This window comes from Rhododendron vialii, chromosome 9a (genome assembly GCF_030253575.1).
Source record: "Rhododendron vialii isolate Sample 1 chromosome 9a, ASM3025357v1".
NCBI lineage: Eukaryota > Viridiplantae > Streptophyta > Magnoliopsida > Ericales > Ericaceae > Rhododendron > Rhododendron vialii.
In genome coordinates this window covers 38743556-38769071 of record NC_080565.1, presented here as the reverse complement: position 1 = coordinate 38769071, position 25516 = coordinate 38743556, and the positions used below count along the sequence as shown (strand labels likewise).

General features: G+C 38.5%; 4 protein-coding genes across 6 annotated transcripts; 3 read left to right on the top strand and 1 right to left on the bottom strand.

The window, feature by feature from the left end:
* The first annotated feature begins 1777 nt into the window (after window positions 1-1777).
* On the top strand, window positions 1778-4829 carry LOC131300225 (CEN-like protein 1). Its single transcript, XM_058325944.1, has 4 exons — window positions 1778-2064; window positions 2182-2243; window positions 4101-4141; window positions 4249-4829. The coding sequence occupies exons 1-4, from the start codon at window positions 1864-1866 to the stop codon at window positions 4467-4469; spliced, it is 525 nt and encodes a 174-aa protein (XP_058181927.1). The 5' UTR covers window positions 1778-1863; the 3' UTR covers window positions 4470-4829.
* Window positions 4830-6577: 1748 nt separating this feature from the next.
* On the bottom strand, window positions 6578-13518 carry LOC131300224 (homeobox-leucine zipper protein ANTHOCYANINLESS 2-like). 3 transcript variants are annotated; one of them, XM_058325942.1, is made up of 10 exons: window positions 13299-13518; window positions 12980-13095; window positions 11894-12111; window positions 11673-11793; window positions 10878-11570; window positions 10505-10603; window positions 10202-10414; window positions 8612-8786; window positions 7996-8360; window positions 6578-7201 (listed from the first exon to the last, which is right to left on the bottom strand). In XM_058325942.1, exons 2-10 carry the CDS (start codon window positions 12980-12982, stop codon window positions 6821-6823), a joined length of 2268 nt encoding a protein of 755 aa, XP_058181925.1. In that variant the 5' UTR covers window positions 12983-13095; window positions 13299-13518; the 3' UTR covers window positions 6578-6820. The 3 variants fall into 3 exon arrangements, with proteins under 3 accessions (XP_058181925.1, XP_058181924.1, XP_058181926.1); XM_058325941.1 differs by lacking the exons at window positions 12980-13095; window positions 13299-13518 and adding an exon at window positions 12388-12772; XM_058325943.1 differs by lacking the exons at window positions 12980-13095; window positions 13299-13518 and adding an exon at window positions 12341-12771.
* Window positions 13519-15395: 1877 nt separating this feature from the next.
* LOC131300223 (large ribosomal subunit protein eL24) lies at window positions 15396-17957 on the top strand. Its single transcript, XM_058325940.1, has 5 exons — window positions 15396-15478; window positions 16953-17028; window positions 17163-17264; window positions 17375-17523; window positions 17617-17957. The coding sequence occupies exons 1-5, from the start codon at window positions 15468-15470 to the stop codon at window positions 17771-17773; spliced, it is 495 nt and encodes a 164-aa protein (XP_058181923.1). The 5' UTR covers window positions 15396-15467; the 3' UTR covers window positions 17774-17957.
* A 3737-nt stretch (window positions 17958-21694) lies between these two features.
* On the top strand, window positions 21695-25321 carry LOC131300222 (RHOMBOID-like protein 2). The gene is made up of 5 exons (XM_058325939.1): window positions 21695-22202; window positions 23380-23543; window positions 23821-23984; window positions 24143-24393; window positions 24965-25321. Exons 1-5 carry the CDS (start codon window positions 21946-21948, stop codon window positions 25077-25079), a joined length of 951 nt encoding a protein of 316 aa, XP_058181922.1. The 5' UTR covers window positions 21695-21945; the 3' UTR covers window positions 25080-25321.
* Window positions 25322-25516: the final 195 nt, after the last annotated feature.

Below are 25516 nucleotides of genomic sequence, written 5' to 3'. Positions count from 1 at the left end.
ATTGTTGGCTGCAAGTGATTCTCTCCAGAAATGGGTTTGGTTTTGTCATCTTGTCATGAGATTCCATTACTTTTTATATTCCTCGTCATTGAGACGTACACTTGGCAAATGTTTTTCATTTTTTTGAACTTCAGACTTGGCAAACGTTAATTATTACTACTATAATACTTATTAAAAAAAACAATATATGTTATTAATATGCTGTTTTGTGATTTATATGGAAATGGTGTCTTGTCACTCTCCTAGCTTAATTCCCATGCATCGCCAAAAGGATGATGCGAATTCTGTTATCATTTGTCCAAGAAAATAAAAAAAAGGACGTGGTTTTGAATACTGTTTTGGGAAAGGTTTGATTCCCACTAAGTTGAGATTGTTAGTGACAAGCATCTATATATGCCAAAAACAAGCGATTTTGGGGACTTTTTCTCACTCCCATGCATGAGTAATACGTGTCAAACAGCTTTGGAAGGGATAGAGATTAATCAGAGGTGTGTACAAGTTGGTTCGAAACATCCTATATTAATTACCAATTAATAAGCCATGCATAGTGCACTTCCATAACATAACTGAAAATTGATTAGTTTGAATGGACCATCTCGTAAAGCAATTAATTAGAGATCGTGAAAATCTATAAGAGTGATTGTAACGGAAAAAATTGGATGTACTAAAAGATTCCCAACAAGAAGAAATTGATGAACAAGTAGTAAAAAACCAGTTCTTTAAGTGGGAGAGCCCGCGCGTGTTTGGGAGGGAGAGATCGAGATCAGTTGTCATTAGCACTAAACCTCGGATTCGAGTAATTTTTTAAGGGGAGATCAGCTGTTTTTGGGGGCATCAGTAGTCCTATCATGAGTGATGTTTGAGGCATGATGTCCCAACTCGAGACCTTATAAGTTCGTGTAGGAGTCGTAGGACAGTAGGGTCAGTATATTGAGTTTCGAACCCAACATGAATAGCAATGCAGAGCTTTGTAATAACATACGCACGTACGCATTAGAGAACTTTCTATTTTAGGCCCAATCAGTGCATTTTAAGTCGAGCACAAAATGCACAAGATAACATAGCTATTTGCCTCGATGATCTCTTGATGGAGTTTAGTACACATTCCAAAGCTTGTTGATAAGATATGTTTAATTTGTTGTCTATTTCATGTGGAAAAAGTATGTGTATGGAAAATTGAGAGAAGCACCTTAAAAGATGAATTCCCATTTGCCCAAAGATATTGTACTTAATTGGGAAAAAGGTTTGTTCTTCATTCTCATCAACCCAATCAGCCAAAGACATATATATTGCGTGAATTAAATTCCAATATAGAACAACGCAATTAATTATAAGTTGTAGTCATTTCATTACTACTTTCGCACGAAAACACTTCATGGCTTACACATTTTAGATTCATACTGCCTCGTCATTTCGATCAGATGAATTTTGATGAGAATTGACTTCTCATCAAAATTCGTCGTACGGCGAAAATTCTGTGGCCAACATATTCTTGATGACTAATGGGCGGAATCCATAAGGGGAGTATTTCTCAAGGGATCACGCAACAACAACCCAACTCTCTTAGTGCCTGCATTACTTTTGAATTAATAACATAATTATAGTTTGAAAACTATTCAAACACGGCTTTTTGCCATTAATCGAACACTTATCAGATTTTGGAAAGCTGAAGTGTTGACGAATCTCTTTAATCAAGCCAAAGTACCCTGTACCCCTCCACATCCCATTCCTTCTTTTCTGTACGTCTATAAAAGCTCAAGTAGATTGTAAATTAATTCCATAACACACACTTCTGCAAAACATAAGTTAATCACCTCTTTCTCTCTCACTCTCTCTTTCAATCTCGATCGTTTTTTGGTGGCCATGTCGAGGCTCATGGAACCGCTGACGGTGGGGAGAGTGGTGGGAGAGGTGGTGGACTATTTCAGCCCGAGTGTGAGAATGAGTGTAACGTACAACTCCAACAAGCAGGTTTCCAATGGCCACGAGCTCATGCCTTCTGACATTACTGCTAGGCCTCGTGTTGAAATTGGTGGTGAAGACATGAGGACTGCTTACACACTGGTATATTTTTTATATATGACTTAAATTGCATGTAGCACTCTCTCTCTCTCTCTCTCTCTCTCTCTCTCTCTCTCTCTCTCTCTCTCTCACTTGGATATTTTGTTTGTATCTTTGAAGGTTATGACAGACCCAGATGTTCCAGGCCCCAGTGATCCATATCTAAGGGAACATCTCCACTGGTTTGTTACTTTCGCCATCTTCCGAACTCACAAACTATATGGATATATGCACGTTTATATACTTCACAGTATCTCATGCAGTATAATGCATTTTGTAATTAGACAAATGAGATGGTAATAACCATACGTACTGTTAATTAGTACTACTACATTAAATGACATATTGTGTATGATCCCGTCACATGTGTTATGTAAGAAGGATGGGGCTCATCAAATGATGTGACCAGTACCACATAACAAATCGTATCAAATAGCATTCAAATATGGTACGTAAATATGATCACTTAGAGCATCCCCAATGGGGATGTATTTTGGAAGGGGGTGGATAGTTATTTTAGATGTAAAAAGTAGTTAAAAGTTAGTTGGATGTAAAATAGAACCCATCTCTATCCAATGGTGAAATGTAAAAAAAGGATGAATAATTAATTAACTTTCTCTCCTCCTTAATTTTCCTTAACTTTCTTAATCCTAATTCAAGTACTACTTCCGTTGAAAAATAATTTTGGTATCTGATAATCGAGAACTTCAAAAAAAAAATCTATTCCGAAAAAAAAAATTACTTCTGTCCCATATTTTTTTTTTGACTTCTCATCCACTTCAATTACACCATTTACTTTATCTATTTACTCCCATCAATTCTTAACCACATCATTTACTTGATCGGAGTTGAACGATTTTCCTCTCTCACTACGACTTCCTTCTACCATAATTGATCCACTATTTTTTTTGGAGGGTGTTTGTGGAGAATGAAGAAAATTTTTGTTGTCTAAAAAATCCTGGTAACACATATTTATAGGCTGGGAAAAAAAAATGACCATTGCAGATTTTTTTCATCACCAAAACATCCATTGGGTTGGGTCACCAACGGTCGGATGCTAATTAAAAAAAAAAAAAAAAACCAACAGTCGGATTATTGGCTGAGATTCCAACCCAACTTTACTCTTTCTCATCCTTCTCATTCGTTCGTTCTCTCTCTCTCTCTCTCTCTCTCTCTCTCTCTCTACGAACATAGCCCGCCCCCCCCCCCCCCCCCTCCTCCTCTCAAACCAGACGACGACCTCTCTCTCTCTGCAGCAAACCTCTCTCTCCCTCTCTCTGGTTCGTAGAACCCAGCCCTCGTCTCCCTTTCTCTGAACCGAAGGGAAATCACACGCGGAAGGGCATATCCGGCAAGAGTTTCAGAACGGCACAGCCGACAGCATGCATATGCACCGTCCATGGATCGTCAAGAATCAGGGTAGGAGACGGTCATCTTCGGATTCCGGCGTGTTTTACGAGATTCCGGCGTGTTCTTCCAATTTCCGACGAGTTTCCGACGAAATCAAGTAATCTCCGGCTGTCCAAAATTTTGGTACAATCAGTTGGTGATGACCTGTCAATTTATAGCTGCAGCCAAAAGGGGATGCAAATATACATCTCCCTTTCCATTTGTGCTATTTTCCATCTCCGAAATTCTTATTTTACATCCCCATTGGAGCAATTTTTTTTACATCTGGGTGCTATTATAACTATAGCACATGGTTTTACATCCCCATTGAGGATGCTCTTAGACTGTTTTTTTTGTATCCACGAAAGTAACAAAGGGGTGAGTAGTGAGACCAATAGAACCTCTAACTTTCAAAAAAAATTTCAATAATGTGCTTCTAATTACTACTTTTCAAATTATATAGGTTCACCCTTTTGTGAGTCTCTTGAAGTTAAATATTACTCCGTAGTAGATACTAAGGCTGAAAGTTATCATTTTCTAAATTTTACTAGTCTTAACACATATTCACCACCTTGAAACTAAAATTCAATGTCGACCGTCCTTGTAGTATATACTAAAACTCCAACCATTTCGGCATTTTGTCATTTCAGGATTGTGACAGATATTCCTGGTACCACTGATGTTTCCTTTGGTGAGATCCCCATTCCTTATTTCCCAATCGCTACAATTTCGTAATTTAAGTCATGTTTGGTTGAAAGTGCTAATAATCCGTAAACTTGAAATGGGTTTTTGATGCAGGAAGAGAAATTGTGAGCTATGAGATTCCAAAGCCAGTAATCGGTATCCACCGATACGTATTCATCTTGTTCAAGCAGCATAGAGGAAGGCAATCGGTGTGGGCACCGACTTCTCGAGACCATTTCAACACGAGGAGCTTCTCGGAAGACAATGGCCTGGGACTTCCAGTTGCTGCTGTTTATTTCAATGCACAGAGAGAAACTGCTGCAAGAAGGAGATGAGAGAGAGAGAGAGAGAGATGAAGAGAGAGAATTGGAATTCAACATCGTCCATGCATTGGGTGTCAAAGAATTGAACTATATATAGTGTATTACTTTTGCTCTGTTTTCCAGTTGGCTTTATTATGTGTGTTGTTTTTCCATGGCTTTTGTGGATTTTATGGGTCCCACTTGAATTTGGTTTTATTTTATTTTTAAAGGTTTTTAGTAGACTGGGACCCTTTCTGTACTTGGGTACGTACGGTAGGGGTCGTTGCAATGGATCCTTTGTTTTTTGGTTTTGGTTTTTTGAATCTGGAGTCCTATAGTATTGGTGGAGATGTATTGCTTCGATGATTAAATAAAATGTCCTTGATTCTTAAACGTTTGTATTTGACAATTCATACTTAATAGAACTATAAAACGTGAAAAATTTCTCGACTCTTAACTCATTTGTTGTCTTAAATTCACGCATATACAACTCCCTCCGTCCTTAAATAAGTGTCCGACGCGCAAAATTAGGCGTTAAAAATGAAGCATTTGTTTTGTTAAAAAAATCAATTTTTTTTCACAAATCAATAGATGGCAATGAGTTCTATTATATTATGAAAAAAAATTAAAATTTTTAATAAAAAATATGCATATTTTGTAAAGCTTAATTTTGCACGCCGAACACTTATTTAGGGACGGAGGGAATATTGTTTATAGTCTTAGATCAATGTTTCATAACTTTAGGTCAAGGCATGCTATGCACCGGTTGGTGTGATGTCAATTCAGGAGTAATTTTGGTCGTTGACATGATGCAGAAAGATTGATGGACCACCCCATAATTCATTTCAAACCCACCTGGCCTGGTATAAGTGGTCTAGTCTCCTCGAGGCTGGTTTTCGAGAATGAGGTTGTAGATTTAGTGGCGGACCGAGGGGGGTGCAAGTGGGTACGGCCCCCTGCACGCCCCACAATTATTCCATTAATTAAATTATATTTTAAAGTTAATTTGTAAAAGTTGTATAGAATTGGTCCCTCGTAATCTTTTGAATGAGTTTTTTTTATTAAAGTTTCACTATATGTGTGGAAAAATTCCTTAAAAAATAAGTTATCGACCACTTTTTTGTCCTGGTTATAAAATTAAACGTGATTATGTATATTTACACAATTTCGTTTTCTTCTTAGAACTAGCAAGCAGCAATATTTATAGTATTAGGCCCCGTTTCAGAAATCTTCTTAAAAAAAAACAGCTTATTTCACATTTTCAAACTCAAAAATAAAGTAAATAAAAAATAATTTTTTAATTTTTTTTGCATCGTATAAAAGATCTCATCGAGATCTTCCAAACAAGATCCATATTGCATATTTTTAAATTTCAATTAGCCCATAATTTTTGAGCTTAAAATTGCCTTCTTAAAAAATAAGAATTTATTTTCGGTTCCGGAACGGAGCCTTATAGACTATACTTTTTGTTGTAAGTGTAAAAACACATTTGATTCAGGCCCTCGCAGAGTACAAATTCTGCGTCCGCCACTATGTGGATTCAATCTGGTAGAATGTGATCGATCTGGCACATGAAATAACTATGTTCATATGTGAACATGTGTATATTAGCTTACAACAAATTGGTAACCGCCAAGCTCTTTCCTAAAAATTGTCACGAAATAACTACAAAACCTCGTCAAAATGTCTCAATCCCAGAAGCAGAGATCTCACTATCAATCAATTAGAATGTCAAAACCTCGTGCTAGTAAAATTCTACCCAAATGCTTTTAGCGAAAAGAAAAAGCTTTCATAAACACATTGAACTAGGGAATCTGTTCGTTCAAAAGCATTTTTAATGGTCCAAATTCGTTAAAAGTATCCTACAGATAAGATAAGTATATTACATATAGGACAATTTTTGAAATTTGAACTATTGATTATAGAAATAGACGGCTCGAATCGCGCATTACACCCTTTAAGTACACCGTGTGCATTATAGGATCCCGGGGTCCGACTTGCATTGCATTCACCACAATTAGACATTAGCCTCAAACCAAAAACCAAAAACCACAAACCAAAATCAAGACAAACAAAAAGAAGCTGCTCAAGAACTTAAAGTAGCAACACAACCAAAAAAAAAAAAATTACAAAAAAACAAAGACAGGTCAATATAGACGTGTGTATAAAACCAATTGATAGTTTGCGTTCATCTCTTGGGTCAAGTGAGTCAATACCCGAACCACAACCACCCTTTTGCAAGAGTTCAACAGGGCTCGTTCTTGACTCAAAACCCAGCAATAATTTAAACTTTTTCGTGTGTGAATTTTCCATCTCAACATCTCCTATGTATATTTGTCTTGGGTATTATTCCGACTTACCCAAGAAAAAACAAGTTAACCATGCTATACAGCGCAATTAAGAGCAGCTTTGATCCTCTGAATCGTGCGACCAATGAGATTGTTTACGGTATCGACAGACTCCATTGTCAGCTTGGCTGTAGGAGAGTTATCGACCAATATCTGGAACCCCACAGTCAGCAGGGAGCCACCACTGCCGCCGCTGCCCCTTTCTTGGACCACAGTGCCGTTGCAGTTGCTAGACCCAGCAGAATCCGGAATTATGGCAAATCCTGACGGCAGGAAAGCCACGGTGGCAGAATCTCCGCCACTCATCACCACCTGCATCGCAGGGATGTCAACTGCTGTGTACACTATGAGTGAGCCTGATGCATCAGTCTGCATTTCTTGCAATATCAGCATTGTATTCTGATTCGTATTAGCAGCCTGAAATTTGTGTGAACGTAAGGTTATTGAGGTCCAATAGAAAGGAAAAGTAAATTCAATCTGTAACGAACAGCATAAAGCCCTGATGCCGTCTGCTGGTTTTTCAGAGTGTCCATCAAGAATGATCTTGGATGGTGCAGACTTAGTAGGGGGAACTGACTGATCTTGGGTTGGGTTCTAATTGTGGTTTTTGCAAGGCAGAGAGATGATCTTGCGGCCTATCTGCAGAGGAAGTGGGGGTTTGGCCTGTTTGGGGGGCCGATAAGAGAAGAGCCGCATCGTAATCAAATGATCCCCCGACGGGCCGCCCATCAGTCCGGCCCATGATGCTTGCTAATATGGTCCACCCAGCACACCGTTAAATCCGTCACAAATTAGAAAACAACAAGCAAAACCAAAAAAGAGTTCGAGCCCCTGGGACTAACACAGGATGAGGCGATGAGTAGTCCCCACCTCCTGGCATTATGGATGCCACACACCCAGTAATATTGTGTTTGGGGAAGTCTAAAAACCCAAGCTTTTTCGGCTTAAACAACCAAGTTGTGCGGGCTAGTTTTGTTTTTGTTTTTTGTTTTTTCCGTCTATTTAGCCTCTTGTTTGGGCTAAATATAACCTTTTTTGCTAGGCCAAAAAGGTTTGCTGAAGCCTTAAAAAGCTAGTTTTTTGCAAGCTCAAACAGAATCAGACCTACGATCTCTTCACTTAGTGTTGCATCCAAACTACACACACAAGGGTTTCACACTTAAATGTATTTGTAAGCAAATCATGATCAAGTTAAGTAGATGACTACTTACAGAAGGACGAAGAAGAGAAACGCAGTTTGCACGATCTTGGCCCTTGGGGATGTGGACCATCTCTTGCATCGGCCCACCATGAGATAACTCGTCCCACTCACTCCTTAGCTGCTCATTTCGCAAGAAATCAAACAGGCTTTGTGGTGATATAGGCATTGAAACAGATGTTGTGGCACTCAAGACAATCCCAGGCGGTTCACCAGAGTTACCTATGCTATTCCGGACCATCAACCTCAAATGTTCCCCTACGCTTCCAACTTGAACCAGCTGCCATGTGTGCATAGTACCACAAACCCCAGCAGAGAAGTTGCGAGTCATGCGTTGTGCCAATTTAACCATGCTGCTCCTTCCAACCTGAGTAATTCCTGTTGCACGGAGTTTTGTAGCAATTTAATCACTTATTTAAGACACATGTACGCTTGTTCCCAAAACATCCTGCTGCCCATCCCAGTGCCCTTTCAGCTATACAATCGTACCTAGAAACTTGGACATTTCAAGATCAGCATTATATAGCGTGGCTGAATGAGTATTAGGACATGGACAAGAATTTTGGGAACAGACGACTCGTGAGTCCCCTTCGTTGTAAAAGTAAAGGACAATTCCAGAGAAGGTGGACCTGAGTGATCTTCAGTAGAGATGGAAGAGGACACGAGGACTGCCAAGCATTCGCTTTGCCTTTGTAGGGTGGAAAGCCACCTATGTGCCCCAAAGCCCATACCAGAACTGATAAATGGGTGGTAGAGATGATGGACCACACTCTCATCGAATTCTGAATGTTCAACCCAAGTAACCTGCGATTTACTTTCTACAATTACTGCCTGTTCTGGATTTTCTTAGTACTACATAAAAATCTTCACATGCTGTCAAGCATACATCCATGATCCACTATTTCAGTATGGGTCCATTTAATGAAGCCTATAATTAGTTCAATCTGTCTGATCAATATACAAGCAAGGCAAGAATCACATCCGTATGTGCCGAACATCCCCTAGCCTCATTCCTGACGGAAACACTATGCCATTTTTTGGAATATATGCAATGGTCAGTTGATCACTACCATGTGCATACATGGGTGCAAGTCCCCGCGCGCGTCTATAGAGAGATTCTAAATAAACCGCATACCAAAAATGTCATTTCCACGAAAACAAGCTTATAGTTCATCAAGAATACCCAAGAAAGGATCTTGGAAATACAAACTGTGAAGTAAAATATCAAGGGGGTGATTGAACAACTTTTCTTTTTACTTAGTTCTAAAACAGCTTGAATTCAGAAAACTCGACAACAGCCTTTTTCATGACTTTTTCTAGGAGAAAACAAGATGCAGGTAATTATCTAAAGTCGAGACAGTGCAACGTAAGACTGTTTTGGGGTAATACACCTTCATGGGCAAGGAACATCGCGCGCGCGCGTGTGTGTGTGAGAGAGAGAGAGAGAGAGAGAGCAGAATACAAGCGTCATAAGAATTCTCTTATCAGCACAGGAAAAACACAAGGCTTCCACCTTCATATAAGTCTCAATATCTAGTTCAATAATGCTGATATATTGATATCCTCGTTTAGCTCGTCTCTGCATCAGCAGTAGAACATTTAAGTAAACTACACAGCCCTAGTTTCAAATTTGAAGCCTGTACAATTTTCTTCTATATAAACATCTGTAGCAGTAAAATAATCATAGAAGGTTCAGATTCTCAGGAATGGTCCCATTATAAATAATCAAGAGCGACCCCATTGTAGATATTGAAGTTTACCTCTAAGTTACACGGACATAACAGGTTCTAAGTAGCACAACTCAAAGGATAGCTTTGAACCCAATGTCCACAACAATATTTTGATGCATTCCTTTTTAAGGTCAAATGGGAAATTTAAGCGTCATGGATTTTTGTGGAAAGGATAAGAAGACAAGGAAAAGTGAAGAAGCTAAGTTTATTGCTTTTGTTTCTCTATCATCTTCCTTTCCCTTGGTAATGCCTCTGTTAAAAGTGTCTTTATTTGCTTCTTAACTCAGTTTATGTTAAGAATGACATAAAGACATGTGGAGTGTAGATGCTAGTTAAGCCTTCTACATTCTTTTCTCTCTTCCTCCGTTCTTCTTTTTTGTCCACAAAGCCTAACTTCGTATTTTAACGTTCAACTGCCTCCACAAATCCACGATCTATAAACATCCTAGAGGACAAATGGGTTGCATAATAAGCTGTAGTACTGATTACCTTGGAAGAACCATTTGGCAAGTCTTGTACAATGCAACCAGAAGGAAGCCTCCTGCAATTCACAAATGGGCGTGCATCTGAAAGTTCAAGGATGCCTTCAACGGACACATCAACTATGGCCCACACCCCCTCTGTGGGCTGCTTGCAGAAACGGAGAAACTTTATAGGTCGAACGGGGACCAACGGTGAGAGAGCTTGGAACTCCGCATACATCTACAGAGTGATAGTTTAAGTCGAGGCTTTGAAGCTAAGAAAAAACCAGAAAAGAATAGTATTTGAAACCAAAGAAGAACAGTACAGTACCAGTTGCAGAGCACAATCTCTGGAACCAGCCATTCCACTGAAAATCACATCTACAGATGCTCTACCAACCATGCACGGAAACATTTCTGTCCATTGATTCTACGAAAAAGGGTAAGGAGCATCTCAATTTTGAATTCATGTGAATAGAAGCTTATCCACTAAAATGGAAAATTGATTCAAGTGCCATTTATAAGCGCCATTATATAGAAAATATGGCAACCAGATTGAAAAGTGGTAATTCTAAGACAGCTAATTTACAAAAAAATCAACTCTCACCACATCATAAAGGTAAAGTATGACAATGATTACAGCGTTTATCAAATTACTAACAAAAAATTATCAAGAACCACAGTATAATGATTGAATAGCGTACCACATCCATCAATGTCTCCACAAGAGCCAAGCTATTAATGACCACTGAACCAGTTGCCCGCGTAGCCTCGGTTACAAAATCACGGGGTTTCATCCCAGTACAAGGAGGACATATCCTCATGTACTCCTCTTGGTTTAAAACTTCCCTTCCTCCATCTAAGCTTTGCACCCATAAAGGATTATCAATCTGGGCCAACTTAATTAACTCATCCATTGCATGCAATCCAAGCTCTAGAAACACCGGTTTCTCCAAATGTATGTCAACTCCGCCCATGCCAACTGTTGTTGTTGAAGGCATGGATACCATAGGCAACGCATTCAAGAAGCCATCGTTAGAATCAACTCCCATGGAAAATGTGGTGTCGACTGAACTTAAATCGCTGAAGCCATGTAGTCCTACCGCAAGTTCCAAGCTAGAATTTGACACTGGAGAGGGGATGGGAAAGGCTATCGATGATATTGGCCTCCCTAAGAATTTGTATGCCACTGTGTTGACCCGAGTTAGTTCATCCTTTAATCGAGCATTCTCGACCCTAAAGTGGCGTTCTTCAATAGAGATGTCGCCCAGAATGGCTGGACCACCACAGTTGTTGCAAATTGGATTCCTAATAGCCTCCTTCATTCTAATATTCTCAATTACGAGTTGCTCCATTTGCCGTTTAAGGATACTGTTTTGATAGCGCTCCACTTGGGTCTGATCCAACCATAATTTCAGTTCCAGTTAAAAAAGGAGTCAATGTTTACATCAAAAATAAAGCAAATCAAGAACGAAAAGAAAACGACGTCAACAAATTACCTTCAACTGGGTTCGCCGATTCTGAAACCAAAACTTAACTTGCTTGCTGTCCAAGGATAGCTTCTTACCAAGTTCAAACCTTTGGTTCTCATTAGGATGGTAACCACCGTTGTTAAAATAACTGTAAAAGTGAAGCATAGAAGACAATATTCATTAGCAGATATCTCAATATTAGTGACTCATGAAGTCAAGACAAAAAAAACATTTCAAGCAAATTTTACTCTTCAAGCTCTTTAATTTGATAGGGAGTATGCCGATGGTATTTCTTCTTCCTTTTCTGTTTACCGCTTCTACCGTCCTCATCATCACTTGAGGCACCTTCAAATTGATCACTCCCACACCGCCCCTCGTATCCATTTTCTTTGATCATTCCCATAAGTCCAGGGTCTAAATCTTCCCCCATCAGAGACGTCTTGCCTCTAACATCCATATTCGGGTTCTGCATATCAATCCAGAAAATAACAACCAAAAACTAGCTAAATGAAACAAGGAACAATGTCTGTTACCCAGAATTCAATGTCATTGAATATGTATCTGCTGACAAAACATGGTGGCGAGTATCCGACCCCAAATTGAATATGAAGCAAGGCTTAGTTTGGTTCAGTTTGATACTTGAAATAAACTACCAAAAAGCATCTTGAATACAAAAGCCAGAATATAGATACAACCTTAGTGCTGCAGAGTAATCAAATTGAATCTAGTCTATGCACTTAACCTTGTGCTGAGGGTCAGTGACATGGGGGCTGCCCCATTGCAGCAGTGGACATGGTGCCCTCACTACCATTGCCACCAGTACTGCCAATGACACCCCCAAGAATCATTAGGAGTGGGAAAATTAAGCCCTTCCTCTCCTCTCCCTAAAGCGATCACAAACACTCAGAAATATGTATCCTTATATTTTGTTTATCGACGGCCGCTATGAAATCACCGTCACTTCAAATACATTATAAAAGATTGTCACAGCAGCCCCCGATAATTAACAGATCAGTACGTAACCAGAACCCACAAACTTTAATAACCACCAAACATGGTTTAGTGCAGTACAGTAAAACCAAGACCCTTATTGCTGCTAAACCCCACATCTCTCTCTCTCTCTCTCTCTCTCTCTCTCTCTCAAGAACATTGTAAAAAAAAACTAGATTTTCTCTGATAGAGGAGAAAAAGGCGAGGAAAAGAAAACCATTGAAAAAAGGTGGAGGCGAAACCCCTGCATATGATATCACGATATCACATATGCACGTATGTACAGACAAGTTGTGAACTTTTCCATCTTGTACGGACAAAAGATAAAGCCTTTGTTCACTTACCATTTTTGAGAGGCTTTGTCCGGTCTGTTGGTTTGTTTGCTTCCTACACAATTGATCAGAGTTTGATTTCACTCTCGTGAGAAAGTAATTTTGATTCCCCTCTCGTCATGAATCGCCTGTATTTGACCGGACAAGGACTAGATTAGTCGAGATGCGTGTAACTGGCCAAGACACCCCTAACCATCGAAAAAAAGCTAGCAAGGCAAGGGTGGGGCAGAGGATATACATGCAAATTCCTTGTTCTTTTAAAGGAGACTACGCAATATAATTTGTAGGCATTGAAAAAATTGGTGCTTTGCAGGTTTTAGAGCTGACTTACAATATTGACTCCAATGGCGCAGGTTAATCAATGGGGTCTCGCTGTAGATTATCCGAATAACCCTTTTCGGGTCCCGGTTAGTTGAAGTAATCGAAGCCCTGAAAATTAATAACCGGGCTTCAATGGCTTGCATGCGCGATTTGCAACCTCTTCTCCGTTCAGAAGAGTATATATAGTTTGTGTGTGTGCTAGAGAGAGAGAGAGAGAGAGAGAGAGGATAGGTCTGTTTTGTACAAAATGAGGAGGGTTTAGGGAGTAATTATTCAGCGCTCCCAGAGTAGCACGTGCCCATGCCTACTTGATACTCTCAACCATTTGCATGACGACAAACCATTATGTGGTGACAAATTATTCAAGAACACATTATCATTCACTTTCATCGGAATTGATAACAAAGGGTGACTCATATTGTGTGGTAACGATTTTTATTTGCGGGTAGTACCACATAACAATGTCACATGGTACTTCGAGAATATCCAATAATTGATCGGATTTAGGGGACCACTCACGCACACTACCATAACTGTGAAATTATGATTAAGATACCCCATGCTAATTATCAGACTCGTGCGCTCTCTCGCGGGTGTTACTTAACAAAAACATTAGCATGAAAACATATTTTTAAAGTATGTTAAGATATTATAATCTATGGCGAGAATTGAAAATTTAGAACGAAAGGTTCTATGGATAATTATGTGACTAGATTATCATCTGTGAAGGTGGTGATTAACATTAATCTTAAATAGTTTAATTCAACAATAAATTGGCTCATAAGATGCCACATGAATACAGAATTGCAAGTTGAGAATAAACTACCATGAAAATCCTGAAAGAGGTGCTGACAATATGGAAAAGATTCTTAGTAGTAGCCTTGAAGGGATTGGGGGCGTCAAAGACAAGAGAGCCCTACCCTAAAAGACAGTACCCTAAATTTAACTAACAACTTAGGCTCCGTTCCGATAATTAATAAGTACTATTTTTTGAATTAAAGATGATATATTGCGAGAGAATGACATATCTCGTAAAACGGAAAATAACTAATTAGCTAAACGGAACCTTAATTTATAGAGATAGGAGACATGGTATTACCTTTCATATAGCCTTCATGCAAATGCTGGCCACCTCTGTGGTACTCCAATTTATGGGTTGTTCCAGTGTGAGAATATAAAGAGAAGATGATAGAGGACAAGCTAAAAATGTTGTGGTATAAGAATGTCTTAGGCCATGCTAGTTTATTGCTAAATAGGATCCCGTACTGAATTAATTAAGGGATCACCACATACATTATGTTTTGCAAAATTGAAGACAAACTACGTTCTTTGAATTTACTCAAAAATATTTCATTAGATGGCATGGGAGAAGTCAATTAATGAAACACAATAACTTGATGATTCGGTCCCATTATTATTCAACAGATTGTCATGGACGGTAATCATTCACACATCCAATAGGATATTATTAGAGATTACAAGTAATGTCGTCAATTAATGCTCGTAATTTTTCCCTTTAACAAAAAAACACAACTTAAACCTATAGGCGACCAAGTAACCAATGTATAAATCTTAGATTTCCATATGCCCAGACATAACAACCTCTATTTTTTATTTTTTGATAATCATAACAACCTCTATAAAAGTCTCTCTTGGTTAAGCTCTATGTTTTGTCACTCGACATCTCATGAAAAAAAATGTCCTTTCTCATCCTCATTTTTTAATGATTCATTTCTCATTTATCGGATTTAAAAAATATGAAACAAAAAAATGCATTTTCTCAACGATCATAAAATATGATATATTTTGAATCATTATAATTTGACACATTTTTCATTGGCCGCATCGAATTACACGTGGCCGCATCGAATTGCACTTGGTCGTTACGAATTACACTTGATCGTATCGAATTACTCTTGGCCACATTGAATTGCACTTGGCCGTTACGAATTGCTTTTGGCCGCATCGAATTGCACTTAGCCTCTACGGATTACACTTGGCCGCTATAAATTACCAAATCGTAATTTTTAAAAACATTAGGGAAGAAAACTGACCTTTCCAAAAGGTTAGGGAAAATTCTGTAATAACTACGCATTAGACCTTAACATTACTCTTGCGACCATATACTCATTTCCCGATCCTAGGGTTTCTTTCTATCAGGAGAGCACCAGCTGCCGCCATGGTTCTCAAGTACGGTTCTCGCCTTTCTTTTTTCGCTCCGATTTCTTTCCATGTATCATGATCTTGAAATTTCTGTTTGGTTTCCGAGAAATCGGAGAAGGAAAGCTGAAATTTGCAATCTTTACAGTTTCGTGCTTTTGCATCTGAAAGTTGCATCTATATTATTTCTCCCCCACTTTTACCTAGCAAGCGAACAGATTTATAGAATTTGGTTTCTCAGGGCTGTGTTTGGTTTGTGGATTCACGCGGGTTTGTTGTTAATAGAAATGAGAATTGTAGGGAGGATAACCAAAAGAATTAAGGTTCCCTTTTCACTTCCTTAGTCCCTAACAGTGGGGTAACTGCGTAGTGATTTGGCTGACACTGCTTGTTTTGTGAATATAGCGTATTGGACAATTACTGTAAGTGGACTAATATTGCTACTTAAGTGAAAATTTGATTATGGGTCTTATGGATGTGAAAAGTTGATTAATTACCTATTTAGTGTAGGCTGTGAATGTCATACGTTGTGTTGTGTTCACAAGCTGCGAATCCTTCTGTTTTCTGTGGGGCTAAACAATGATTTATCACGTAGCATGGTAGCAATGATGTGGAGATTAAATTTGTGAAATTGGTTTGCTAAGATGGACTTTGTGGTATTACAAGCTGGTGCAAAAGGCTCCAGCCTCTATGTCATACCCGTTTCCATCCTTAAGCTAGCCTTAGCATCTTTTGCACTATGTATGGATTTGGGGTTTTTTTTTTTTTATTTATGGGAAAGTGAATGGTAGATGGGGAAAGGTTTTTGTGGATGGATGGTTTGGAGGGATAAGAGGACCGTGATGTGATCAGTTTTCTACTTTCTTCCCCTCCAAAAAGAAGAGAACAAAGGGGAACTAGAGGTCTTGCTATAAGAACATTTCTTGATACCGGTATACCACTTGTTTGTCATCTAAGAAGTTTCTGCACCTCTTCTTGACTAACAAAACAAGTGAAAAGAGAGCACACCATCCCATCCTCTTGGTTAGTTGTTGCCTACTCAACAAGAGTGGGGAAACCTCCCTTTCCTTCCTACATAACAAACCATTTTCTACACTTCGTCTCCAATTTTGTCTAATGTAGAATTAGTGCTTTGCTCGTTGAAGTTTGATGTTCATTTGCTCGTCAATGTTATTTTACTGTGGACTTTGTCTGTCGATACGCCATGGTAAGCCTGCCACAATAACATATTTTCATGGTTTTACCATAATGTGTTTCGCTATCTGGTGCATGGCTCCCCTTCTCTGAAAGACCATACTCTTCTATCGTGAACTGTGATGAGACCAATGCACTGCAATAACTTGCAATACTTCATTTGTCTCGACGTCCTGTAATTCATCTGCTTAGTTGGCTAAATCATGGTATGTTCCTGTCGGTTTCTTACTAACCTTGGTTAGGTTCTAATATGCATTGTTCGTTACTAGAAACTCGTATAGTTGCTTCTTACTGAATTTGGTCTTTTCAGGACTGAACTTTGCCGCTTCAGTGGAGCCAAGATATACCCTGGCAGGGGTATCAGATTTGTTCGATCAGACTCTCAGGTGAACCGATGGTTCTGTCAACTCTGTCATTGGGCACCATAACATGCAGTCCCGTTTTCTTGTGATCTCTCCCTTTTGAGGGTTATTTCGTACTTCTACGTCATAAATGTTTAACTATTGGTGGTTCAATGAAGGTCTTCCTCTTTGCCAATTCAAAATGCAAGAGGTACTTCCACAACCGGCTGAAACCCTCAAAGCTTACCTGGACAGCCATGTACAGGAAGCAACATAAGAAGGTAATTAAACTTCGGAAAATGTTTTTCCTTTGCATTGAGAGTTAGTTCCTTTCATCTATATGTATAAACTTGTGAATGATTGGGGCTCTTTTGCACTTTGTCATTCACAGGACATTGCTCAAGAGGCTGTGAAGAAGAGGCGTCGCACTACCAAGAAACCCTACTCAAGGTCTATTGTAGGTGCTACTTTAGAGGTTATACAGAAGAAAAGAACTGAAAAGCCCGAAGTTCGTGATGCTGCCAGGGAGGCTGCTCTCCGGTATGGTCTCTCTCCTTTGTAAAAATTGTGGTTTTGTTTTACAATTTTTTGTGGTGATCATCGACTGTATTGTATTATTCTCTGTATCTTCAGCGAAATTAAGGAGAGGATCAAGAAAACCAAGGATGAAAAGAAGGCCAAGAAAGCTGAGGTGACGGCCAAGACCCAGAAGGCCCAAGGCAAAGGTAACATGTCTAAGGGTGCTGCACCAAAGGGCCCCAAGCTTGGAGGTGGTGGTGGAAAGCGTTGAAAAGCTCCTTGTCTCCTGCTTTTCTATTCGGTAAAAAAGGTTTATTAAAAGAAGTTTGAGAATTTTGTCTGTGCTTGTTTTTAGTATATCTTGCATGCATGAAAGATTGTTATGTACGGCTTTTATCTTGGATTCGTAGTTTATGGTTTATTTGGTACTGGCAATATGATCTAGATCATCTTAATTTGGGTGTTATTGGGATTTTGATTGTGTGCTGCAGTTTTTTTTAGGAAGCGGAAACGCGTTGCATTTTCGTAATAAAAGACAAGTACAAAGTCCGCCATCGTTCAAATTTCAACCTTTTCGTGTGTTTGGATGGTTCATGGCATTGGTTCCACCGTCGTAATTTTTTAATAGAAATTTTTGTTTTCTATTCAAACCTCGCTCCTCGCCTCCCTATCAATCTTCCCACTCGCAGATTTATAATTTTCCTATCGATCTTCACACTCGTAAATTTATTAATAATTTGAAATATTTTCGGACGTCGCTTTTACGGAATTAGGCTCCGTTCTGCAACGCAAAATAAGCCCTTATTTTTTAAGAAGACAATTTTAAACTTAAAAATTATGGACTTAGAAAAATCTAAAAATATGCAATATGGATTTTGTTTGAAAGATCTCATTGAGATATTTTATACGATGTAAAAAAAATTGAAAAAATATTTTTTATTTATATTAATTTTGAATTTGAAAATGTGAAATAAGCTGCTTATTTTTTAAGAAGATTTCTGGAACGGAGCCTTAGCAACCCATGTGGAAGGAAGTGGAGGGCAGTAACTGCTGATAGAACCACTCCACCTGTCCTAATCAGATAATCTTGAGCCACGAAGGTGTTGCTATCAACCCCGTATTCACTACTTCCCACGTGTAATGCAGAGTGCCACGCAATCAAAACCTGGTTTTCGTTTTATACTTAAATTAATTCTCTAATAATTTAAAATTTTTAAATCAGTTTACGTGCACTTTGTAACTAGTCAATGAATATTATTCACTGCTGAGCTGTGAAGATTGCATTGTGATCTGTGTGGTTAAGTTTGTTCAAGATTGTTGATTTTTAACATAAAATTCAACCAACAACTACAGTCCGTGAAGGAGGGTGGTGCGTCCTACAGGATTTCTCATTTCGAATTGATTCTTCAAATGTGGTTAAGGGCAGAGGGCCCTACAGGATTTTCCATCCCGAATTGATTCTTCAAATGTGGTTTAACCAATTTACACTATCTAACTCCATCCCATCAATTATTCCTTCCTCCCACCAATTGTACTAAATTCTAGGCATCTACTCGTGGGCAACAATAATTTAATTACTTTTTTAAGCTAATTGCCACTCCATATAGGTTAGTAGTCCTATTCCAAAGAAAATGATGGCATTAATTATTCAATCACGCAATAGAGTATCATAGGTAAAGACTTCCACTTCATATATTGCTTAATGCTTTATTTAATGGGGAATAAAGTAAACTAGGAGTAGTTTACAGAGTGAAAATCACTTCCTCGGTTATTCCGACGGGCAAGTAGGTGGTGAACAAAATCTTCAGTTATTCCAACTAGCAGTTGAGGGCAAACTGATGCAGCGGAAGCTAATGAAACACAAAACTACTAAATTGAGTTCGAAATCCGTTGATTCGTAACGAATACCCGGAGATCGAAATCCTTCTCTAAACCTGTTTAGTCAAAGAATACCCAGGAATAAAGGCATCAAACACTTTGTTGATTCCGTAGAATACCAAAGAATTTGGCATAAAAGAGAACACTCTTTTTAATTTCATTAATCATCAAAAACTGAATAGCCCTAAGGCTTACAACTTAATTTATAGTAGGAGAAACCCTACACACTAGGAAATAAAGAAAAAGGAAACTACCAAAGTTAGAATCAAGTCTTCTTAATCAAATAACTCTTAAAAGGAAACTAAATAAACTAAATTGAAAAACTAAATAATGTAAACACTTATTTCTATAATTGCAAGATTCCTAACAAAATAAATAAAAACAAAAATAAGGAACTTTATATTCTTTTTTTTAAATAATATATAATCTTTTCATTTCATTTTGCATCATTCTCCTGGGCTTGAGAAAACTCGTCCTCGAGTTTCAGTTGCTTCAAATAATCTTGCTCGTCGAAACTGGTCTGCATCAATTTTATACTTTAAGTTGATCTTCTCGAACTTGAATATTAACAAGAAGTCTTCAAACGCAAAAGGTGGAATATCAGTGAATCCCATAAATTCCAATTGAAACGGCGCTGAAATTGTAGTATTCAATACAAAATGCAGATGATCATCTTTACGCAAAACAATCTCATACTCCACATCATTGAATGGTTCCTCATCAAAAATAGGCAGTTTACTCCAATCCACAACTGGATCTGGAATAACTTTGGATGTGAAAGGCCATCGAACTGTAGCCTCCTCCATGAAGCACGAACTCAATGGGTTGTAGTGAGGTTGATTATCAATGATCAAGGCAGCCTTCTTGACCAACGCTTCATGCGTATCCTCGTGCCGTTGAATCCATACCCTTAGTTGTGCACCCCGTGCAGCCGTATCACCTTCGTTCACATCTTCGGCAACAGCATAACAACCATCACAAACTCCTTGTCGCGCCATGATCCGGAATCGAGTGCAGGCTTTGATACCAACTGATGCAGCGGAAGCTAATGAAACACAAAACTACTAAATTGAGTTCGAAATCCGTTGATTCGTAACGAATACCCGGAGATCGAAATCCTTCTCTAAACCTGTTTAGTCAAAGAATACTCAGGAATAAAGGCATCAAACACTTTGTTGATTCCGTAGAATACCAAAGAATTTGGCATAAAAGAGAACACTCTTTTTAATTTCATTAATCATCAAAAACTGAATAGCCCTAAGGCTTACAACTTAATTTATAGTAGGAGAAACCCTACACACTAGGAAATAAAGAAAAAGGAAACTACCAAAGTTAGAATCAAGTCTTCTTAATCAAATAACTCTTAAAAGGAAACTAAATAAACTAAATTGAAAAACTAAATAATGTAAACACTTATTTCTATAATTGCAAGATTCCTAACAAAATAAATAAAAACAAAAATAAGGAACTTTATATTCTTTTTTTTAAATAATATATAATCTTTTCATTTCATTTTGCATCACAAACCCTCCCGTAAGTTTGAATAATTTTACTATTTTGCTCTAATGTTAATTCATGTTATAGTAAATCGGATGCAAAATTTGGGGTTTTGATTAGGACAATATTAGATTTTGATGGATGCTTTATTTTAAGACAAGCGGCAAGTCGTCACATAATTTGAGGGTAATAAAATAGGATTCGGATTGTCTCCGGTTGTATTTTTAAGGGAAAATGACGGCCCGGGACGTGTTTTGATAATTAATACCCGTCAAGAATATGCTAAGAACATTTGTTAATACTAAAAATGTCCTTAGCGGATATTAATTATCAAAACGCGTCATTGGCCGTCATTTTTCCTATTTTTAATTGGTTCAAAAAGTCTAAATTTCGGCCGCTGAGAGACTACTAACTATTGATCACATTGTTTTCATCAGTAAAACGATTTTGTTAATCTTTCAAAATGGAATTACAACGACTAAATAGACAAATGGCACAACATCAATACATCATCAACAACTATAAACAAGCATCCCAGAAGTACTTATAAAAGATTCATCGAAATTTTTGAACCGTCCCGATGCAGTCGAATCCACACGGGGAGGATCGAGCTCTTTGTATTGCTACAATCACAAACAGATACACAACACAACATGTTACGTGGATCCTACACACTCGTCGGTGTATGCATTTGTAGTTTCTAGTGTAGAATCTTTGTGGTAAAAAAAAAACACATTCCAATCCCAGATTGTCGGTTTACAACAACCGCCCAAAAGCCAATTTCCTCGTACAATTAAAACACGGTTAAGTAGCCAGGAACAAGGATAGTGAAACACGGTTCGGCTTTTGTTTCCTAACGTTTCTCGCATATTCTTGCACGAAATCCACACGCGTTTCGTGTCCCTTCTCTGCTCTTTCACAACCGCAACAACTCCTCTGTTTCTCCCTCTAAAAAACACACACTTTCAGTTACCCTCTCCATTATAGTTCTCTCTCACCAAAACCAATTCCATCCACCCTTTTAAACCCTTCATACAATCCTTTTTTCTAGAGAGAGAGAGAGGAATCATGGCGAGGGAAGATTTGGAGAGCAGGGGAGAGAAGAAGAGAGAGAATCCGTCGTATGTGGTTGAGGAAAGGGACACCCAATGGACGTCATGGTTGATCCCCATGTTTGTCGTGGCGAACATCGCCGTTTTCGTGGTCGTGATGTACGTCAACAACTGTCCGAAACACATCGACGGAAAGTGCTTGGCGAGTTTTCTTGGGCGGTTTTCTTTTGAACCCTGGAATGAAAATCCTTTGCTCGGCCCTTCATATTCAACGTAATGATCTTTTCTTCAATACCCATATCTCAATTTTCGATCTTTGTCAGGTTTCTTCAACGTAATGATCGTTTTCTTCAGTACCCATATGTCAATTTTCAAGTTTTGTCAGGTTTCTTCAACGTAATTGTCTTTTTCTTTTCCATACCCATATCTTAGTTTTGGAGTTTGTCTGGTTTCTTCAACTTAATTATCTCTTCTTCAATACCCATATCTCAATTTTCGAGTTCTGTTGGGGTAAATCGTGAATTGGTGGTGCTGGGGCGTGAAAATTGGGCACTTTGGTGCCATAATCACGTGGGCTCTTTCGTTAAATATTACTCCACCGTCCTTGTTTGTCACTAAAAAGGTCGTGTATTTTTAGATAAAGAAAGAATCACAATATTTTCTTGCGTAATTTTTTTTTTAAACTTCTTTACACCAAATTAAAGTACTTTAATTTAGTGGGAAAGTTTTCCAAAGTTATGCTCAAAAGTATTTTACTTTTTTACTCAAAAAATGCAAAACTTTTCGCAAGGAACCAGCAATTGGGGATGGGATTTTGAGTTTGGTGTATGAAAATCGGGTTCTTGGTGTGTGCTGCCTTTGAGGTTTCTTTTGTCACTTAGATTTTATGAAGTAAGAGTTTGGTTTACTTTGATAATCTCAACAAAACCTGCAATGTACCTAATACCCTAAGGCCGATGTAGTATCGATCTGCTCAACGTTTTTCTCACTGGGATTACTCAGAGGTTGCATATAACATTCTTATATGTCCTTTTATTGCTACTCTGAGCATATATGATAATAGTATGTGCTGCTGAAGTTACTTTGCTGACGATGTAGTAATTTCTATGAGCTTCGAATTTGAAATATCATTACGTGGTTGTGTCTTCCTGCTTTCTCCATGTAATTTCTTGTTGAACTTCTTATTTTGTTTTCCTTAGTACTTTATTTTGCGTACATTTCATCTCTTAGGTTTGTGTATTCTGAGGATGACTCGATCTTATGATTTAAAACATGGAAATACTTATGACCTGGGTAAGGGGTATTAAGTCTGTCATAGTAAGCTGCCTTTTTCCACGGGCAAAATGGAGAATTCAAGATCATTTTACATATTTATAACCAATTTGTTCGTAAAACTACCAAAGTTAGAAAGATGGTTGTACTCACATTTGGCTTTTCTTAATTTTGGAAGATTGGAGAAGATGGGGGCTCTCAAGTGGGAAAAAGTGGTGCACAAGCATCAATCATGGAGGCTTATCTCTTGTATCTGGTTACATGCTGGTATTATTCATCTGGTTGTAAACATGTTGAGCCTGGTCTTCATCGGCATTCGCCTCGAACAACAGTTTGGTTTTGGTATGTTGATCTCTTTCTTGCTATTGTATTTATCCCGAAAAAATGAGCGTATGTGTTGTTTAATGTCTGTATCCAATTATTGAAGATCAATTATCTTGATTTTCCTGCTGTCCCCTTCTTTGATTTCTTGAGGCTGTGTTAGACAGTTCAGAATTTATTTTCACTGAAATGAATGTTCCTTATCCTCTCACTTAGTTGCTTGGTTTACACCAATTTTGTTCAGCATTCATTTATTTTTCATCTTAAATGATATCTGATTGCCGTCTCTCCTTTGCAGTCCGTATTGGGATCATCTACCTGTTATCAGGCTTCGGTGGGAGCGTACTTTCTACTCTATTTATCCAAAATAGCATTTCTGTTGGTGCTTCCGGTGCTCTTTTTGGGCTTCTTGGTGCAATGCTTTCAGAGCTTATTTCCAACTGGTCTATTTATTCCAACAAGGCAAGCTTACTATCTGGTGCAGATTTTGTGTGTTGCTTATAATTCAGTTCCTATTGTAGTTTATAGCATTGCTTTACAATGATGTCGTGCTTTAAGATGATATTTGGCTTGCTTGGTGTGTTCAGCATTTTAACTTTTCTTTCTTGCCCCTCTTTCAGGCTGCAGCGCTTGTAACACTACTTGTAATCGTAGCTCTCAACCTAGGCCTTGGAATTCTGCCAGGTGTTGATAATTATGCCCATATTGGAGGATACTTGACGGGTTTCCTCCTTGGCTTTGTTTTGCTGCCTCGCCCTCAGTATGGGTGGATGGAGCGTCGGAACCTTCCGGCTGATGTTCGCGTCAGATCCAAATACAAGCCTTACCAGTATGCGTTGTGGTTGGTTTCTCTGGCTCTTCTTGTTGCTGGGTAAGTCTCCTTGTTCAAAGATGAATCTTATCCATATGGTGTTCATATTACATGTTCGAGATATACGTTCTTTCAACGTGAGCCGTGGAATTAAGGTTTGTGTCTGTCGACATAGGAAAACCTGAAATATACGTCTAGATTAGATATTAGAGCATTACAACTTATTACATGAAAATGTTTGCTTTTGGGTAAGTTAAAATTTATAGCACCTAACTCACATGAACAAGTACATCATGTCAACTTAGGGCCAACCAAGCCAACAAGAGATACAAAACCAGACATTACTGACAACCTACCCTACTGAAGGAAGATACAACAAAACAAAACAAAGCAACCGAACCACCTCAACACAAGGCAGAAAACAAGTAGACATTTAGCCCCTGGAAGCAACCTCCACTCACCTAATACACCTACAGAAACACACTACTGCCTAACAAAAATATGAAAGGCAACTCAACAAATAAGGAGGATAAAAATTATTAGGGGCAAAATGTTGCATATAACTATTTTGTGTCTTTGACCTAAACACTGACTCTGCATTGCTTTGTTTCTGCAAAAAAAAAAATTGCAGATTTACTGTAGGATTGGTGATGCTATTCCGAGGAGTTAACGCGAGCAATCACTGCCACTGGTGTCACTACCTGGACTGTGTCCCCACCGATAAGTGGAAGTGCAACCGAACATAGGATCCGATGAGCTTCTCCCTCCCTCTCATTTGGGGTCAACGGCCATACGATTCCAGAATTTGGTCTGTGGATTTCCAACTGGTGTTTGTGTAAATGATTAGAGTCGGGTTTTCTAGCATCGCTTTTTACGAGTTCACGTAATACGATTGGTATATTCTTGTATATCAAACAGAAATTTAGCAGTTGATATATCTACCATCTTTGTTTCTTTATTTTTAATTTAATAAAATCGCGTTTCTGTTCCTGGTTGCCTTGCTCATTTCTCCTTTGTAAACAAGAATGTGAAAGGTTAAGTTAAGAGGCTATTTTTCCATTTCAAATCCAATAGTAGGTAAAACCGATCGAATCCCTGCTTTTGCCAGCATGACAGCAAAGCAGACTGGCAGCAAGTTGTCAACTGTATTTTTGGTGCAAGCTACAAAGTTAAATTGGTGAAA

Excerpts from the sequence above, each read along its gene's own strand:
- LOC131300222 (XM_058325939.1), top strand. The coding sequence starts at position 21,946 with ATGGCGAGGGAAGATTTGGAGAGCAGGGGAGAGAAGAAGAGAGAGAAT. Across the intron at positions 23,544-23,820 it reads CGAACAACAGTTTGGTTTTG|TCCGTATTGGGATCATCTAC; the intron begins GTATGTTGATCT and ends TCTCCTTTGCAG. Across the intron at positions 23,985-24,142 it reads GGTCTATTTATTCCAACAAG|GCTGCAGCGCTTGTAACACT; the intron begins GCAAGCTTACTA and ends CCCCTCTTTCAG.
- LOC131300224 (XM_058325941.1), bottom strand. The coding sequence starts at position 12,456 with ATGGTAGTGAGGGCACCATGTCCACTGCTGCAATGGGGCAGCCCCCAT. Across the intron at positions 12,112-12,387 it reads TCACTGACCCTCAGCACAAG|AACCCGAATATGGATGTTAG; the intron begins GTTAAGTGCATA and ends ATTGATATGCAG. Across the intron at positions 10,604-10,877 it reads TGGAGACATTGATGGATGTG|AATCAATGGACAGAAATGTT; the intron begins GTACGCTATTCA and ends CCTTTTTCGTAG.
- LOC131300225 (XM_058325944.1), top strand. The coding sequence starts at position 1,864 with ATGTCGAGGCTCATGGAACCGCTGACGGTGGGGAGAGTGGTGGGAGAG. Across the intron at positions 2,244-4,100 it reads CTAAGGGAACATCTCCACTG|GATTGTGACAGATATTCCTG; the intron begins GTTTGTTACTTT and ends TTGTCATTTCAG. Across the intron at positions 4,142-4,248 it reads TACCACTGATGTTTCCTTTG|GAAGAGAAATTGTGAGCTAT; the intron begins GTGAGATCCCCA and ends TTTTTGATGCAG.
- LOC131300223 (XM_058325940.1), top strand. Across the intron at positions 17,265-17,374 it reads ACAGGAAGCAACATAAGAAG|GACATTGCTCAAGAGGCTGT; the intron begins GTAATTAAACTT and ends TGTCATTCACAG. Across the intron at positions 17,524-17,616 it reads GCCAGGGAGGCTGCTCTCCG|CGAAATTAAGGAGAGGATCA; the intron begins GTATGGTCTCTC and ends CTGTATCTTCAG.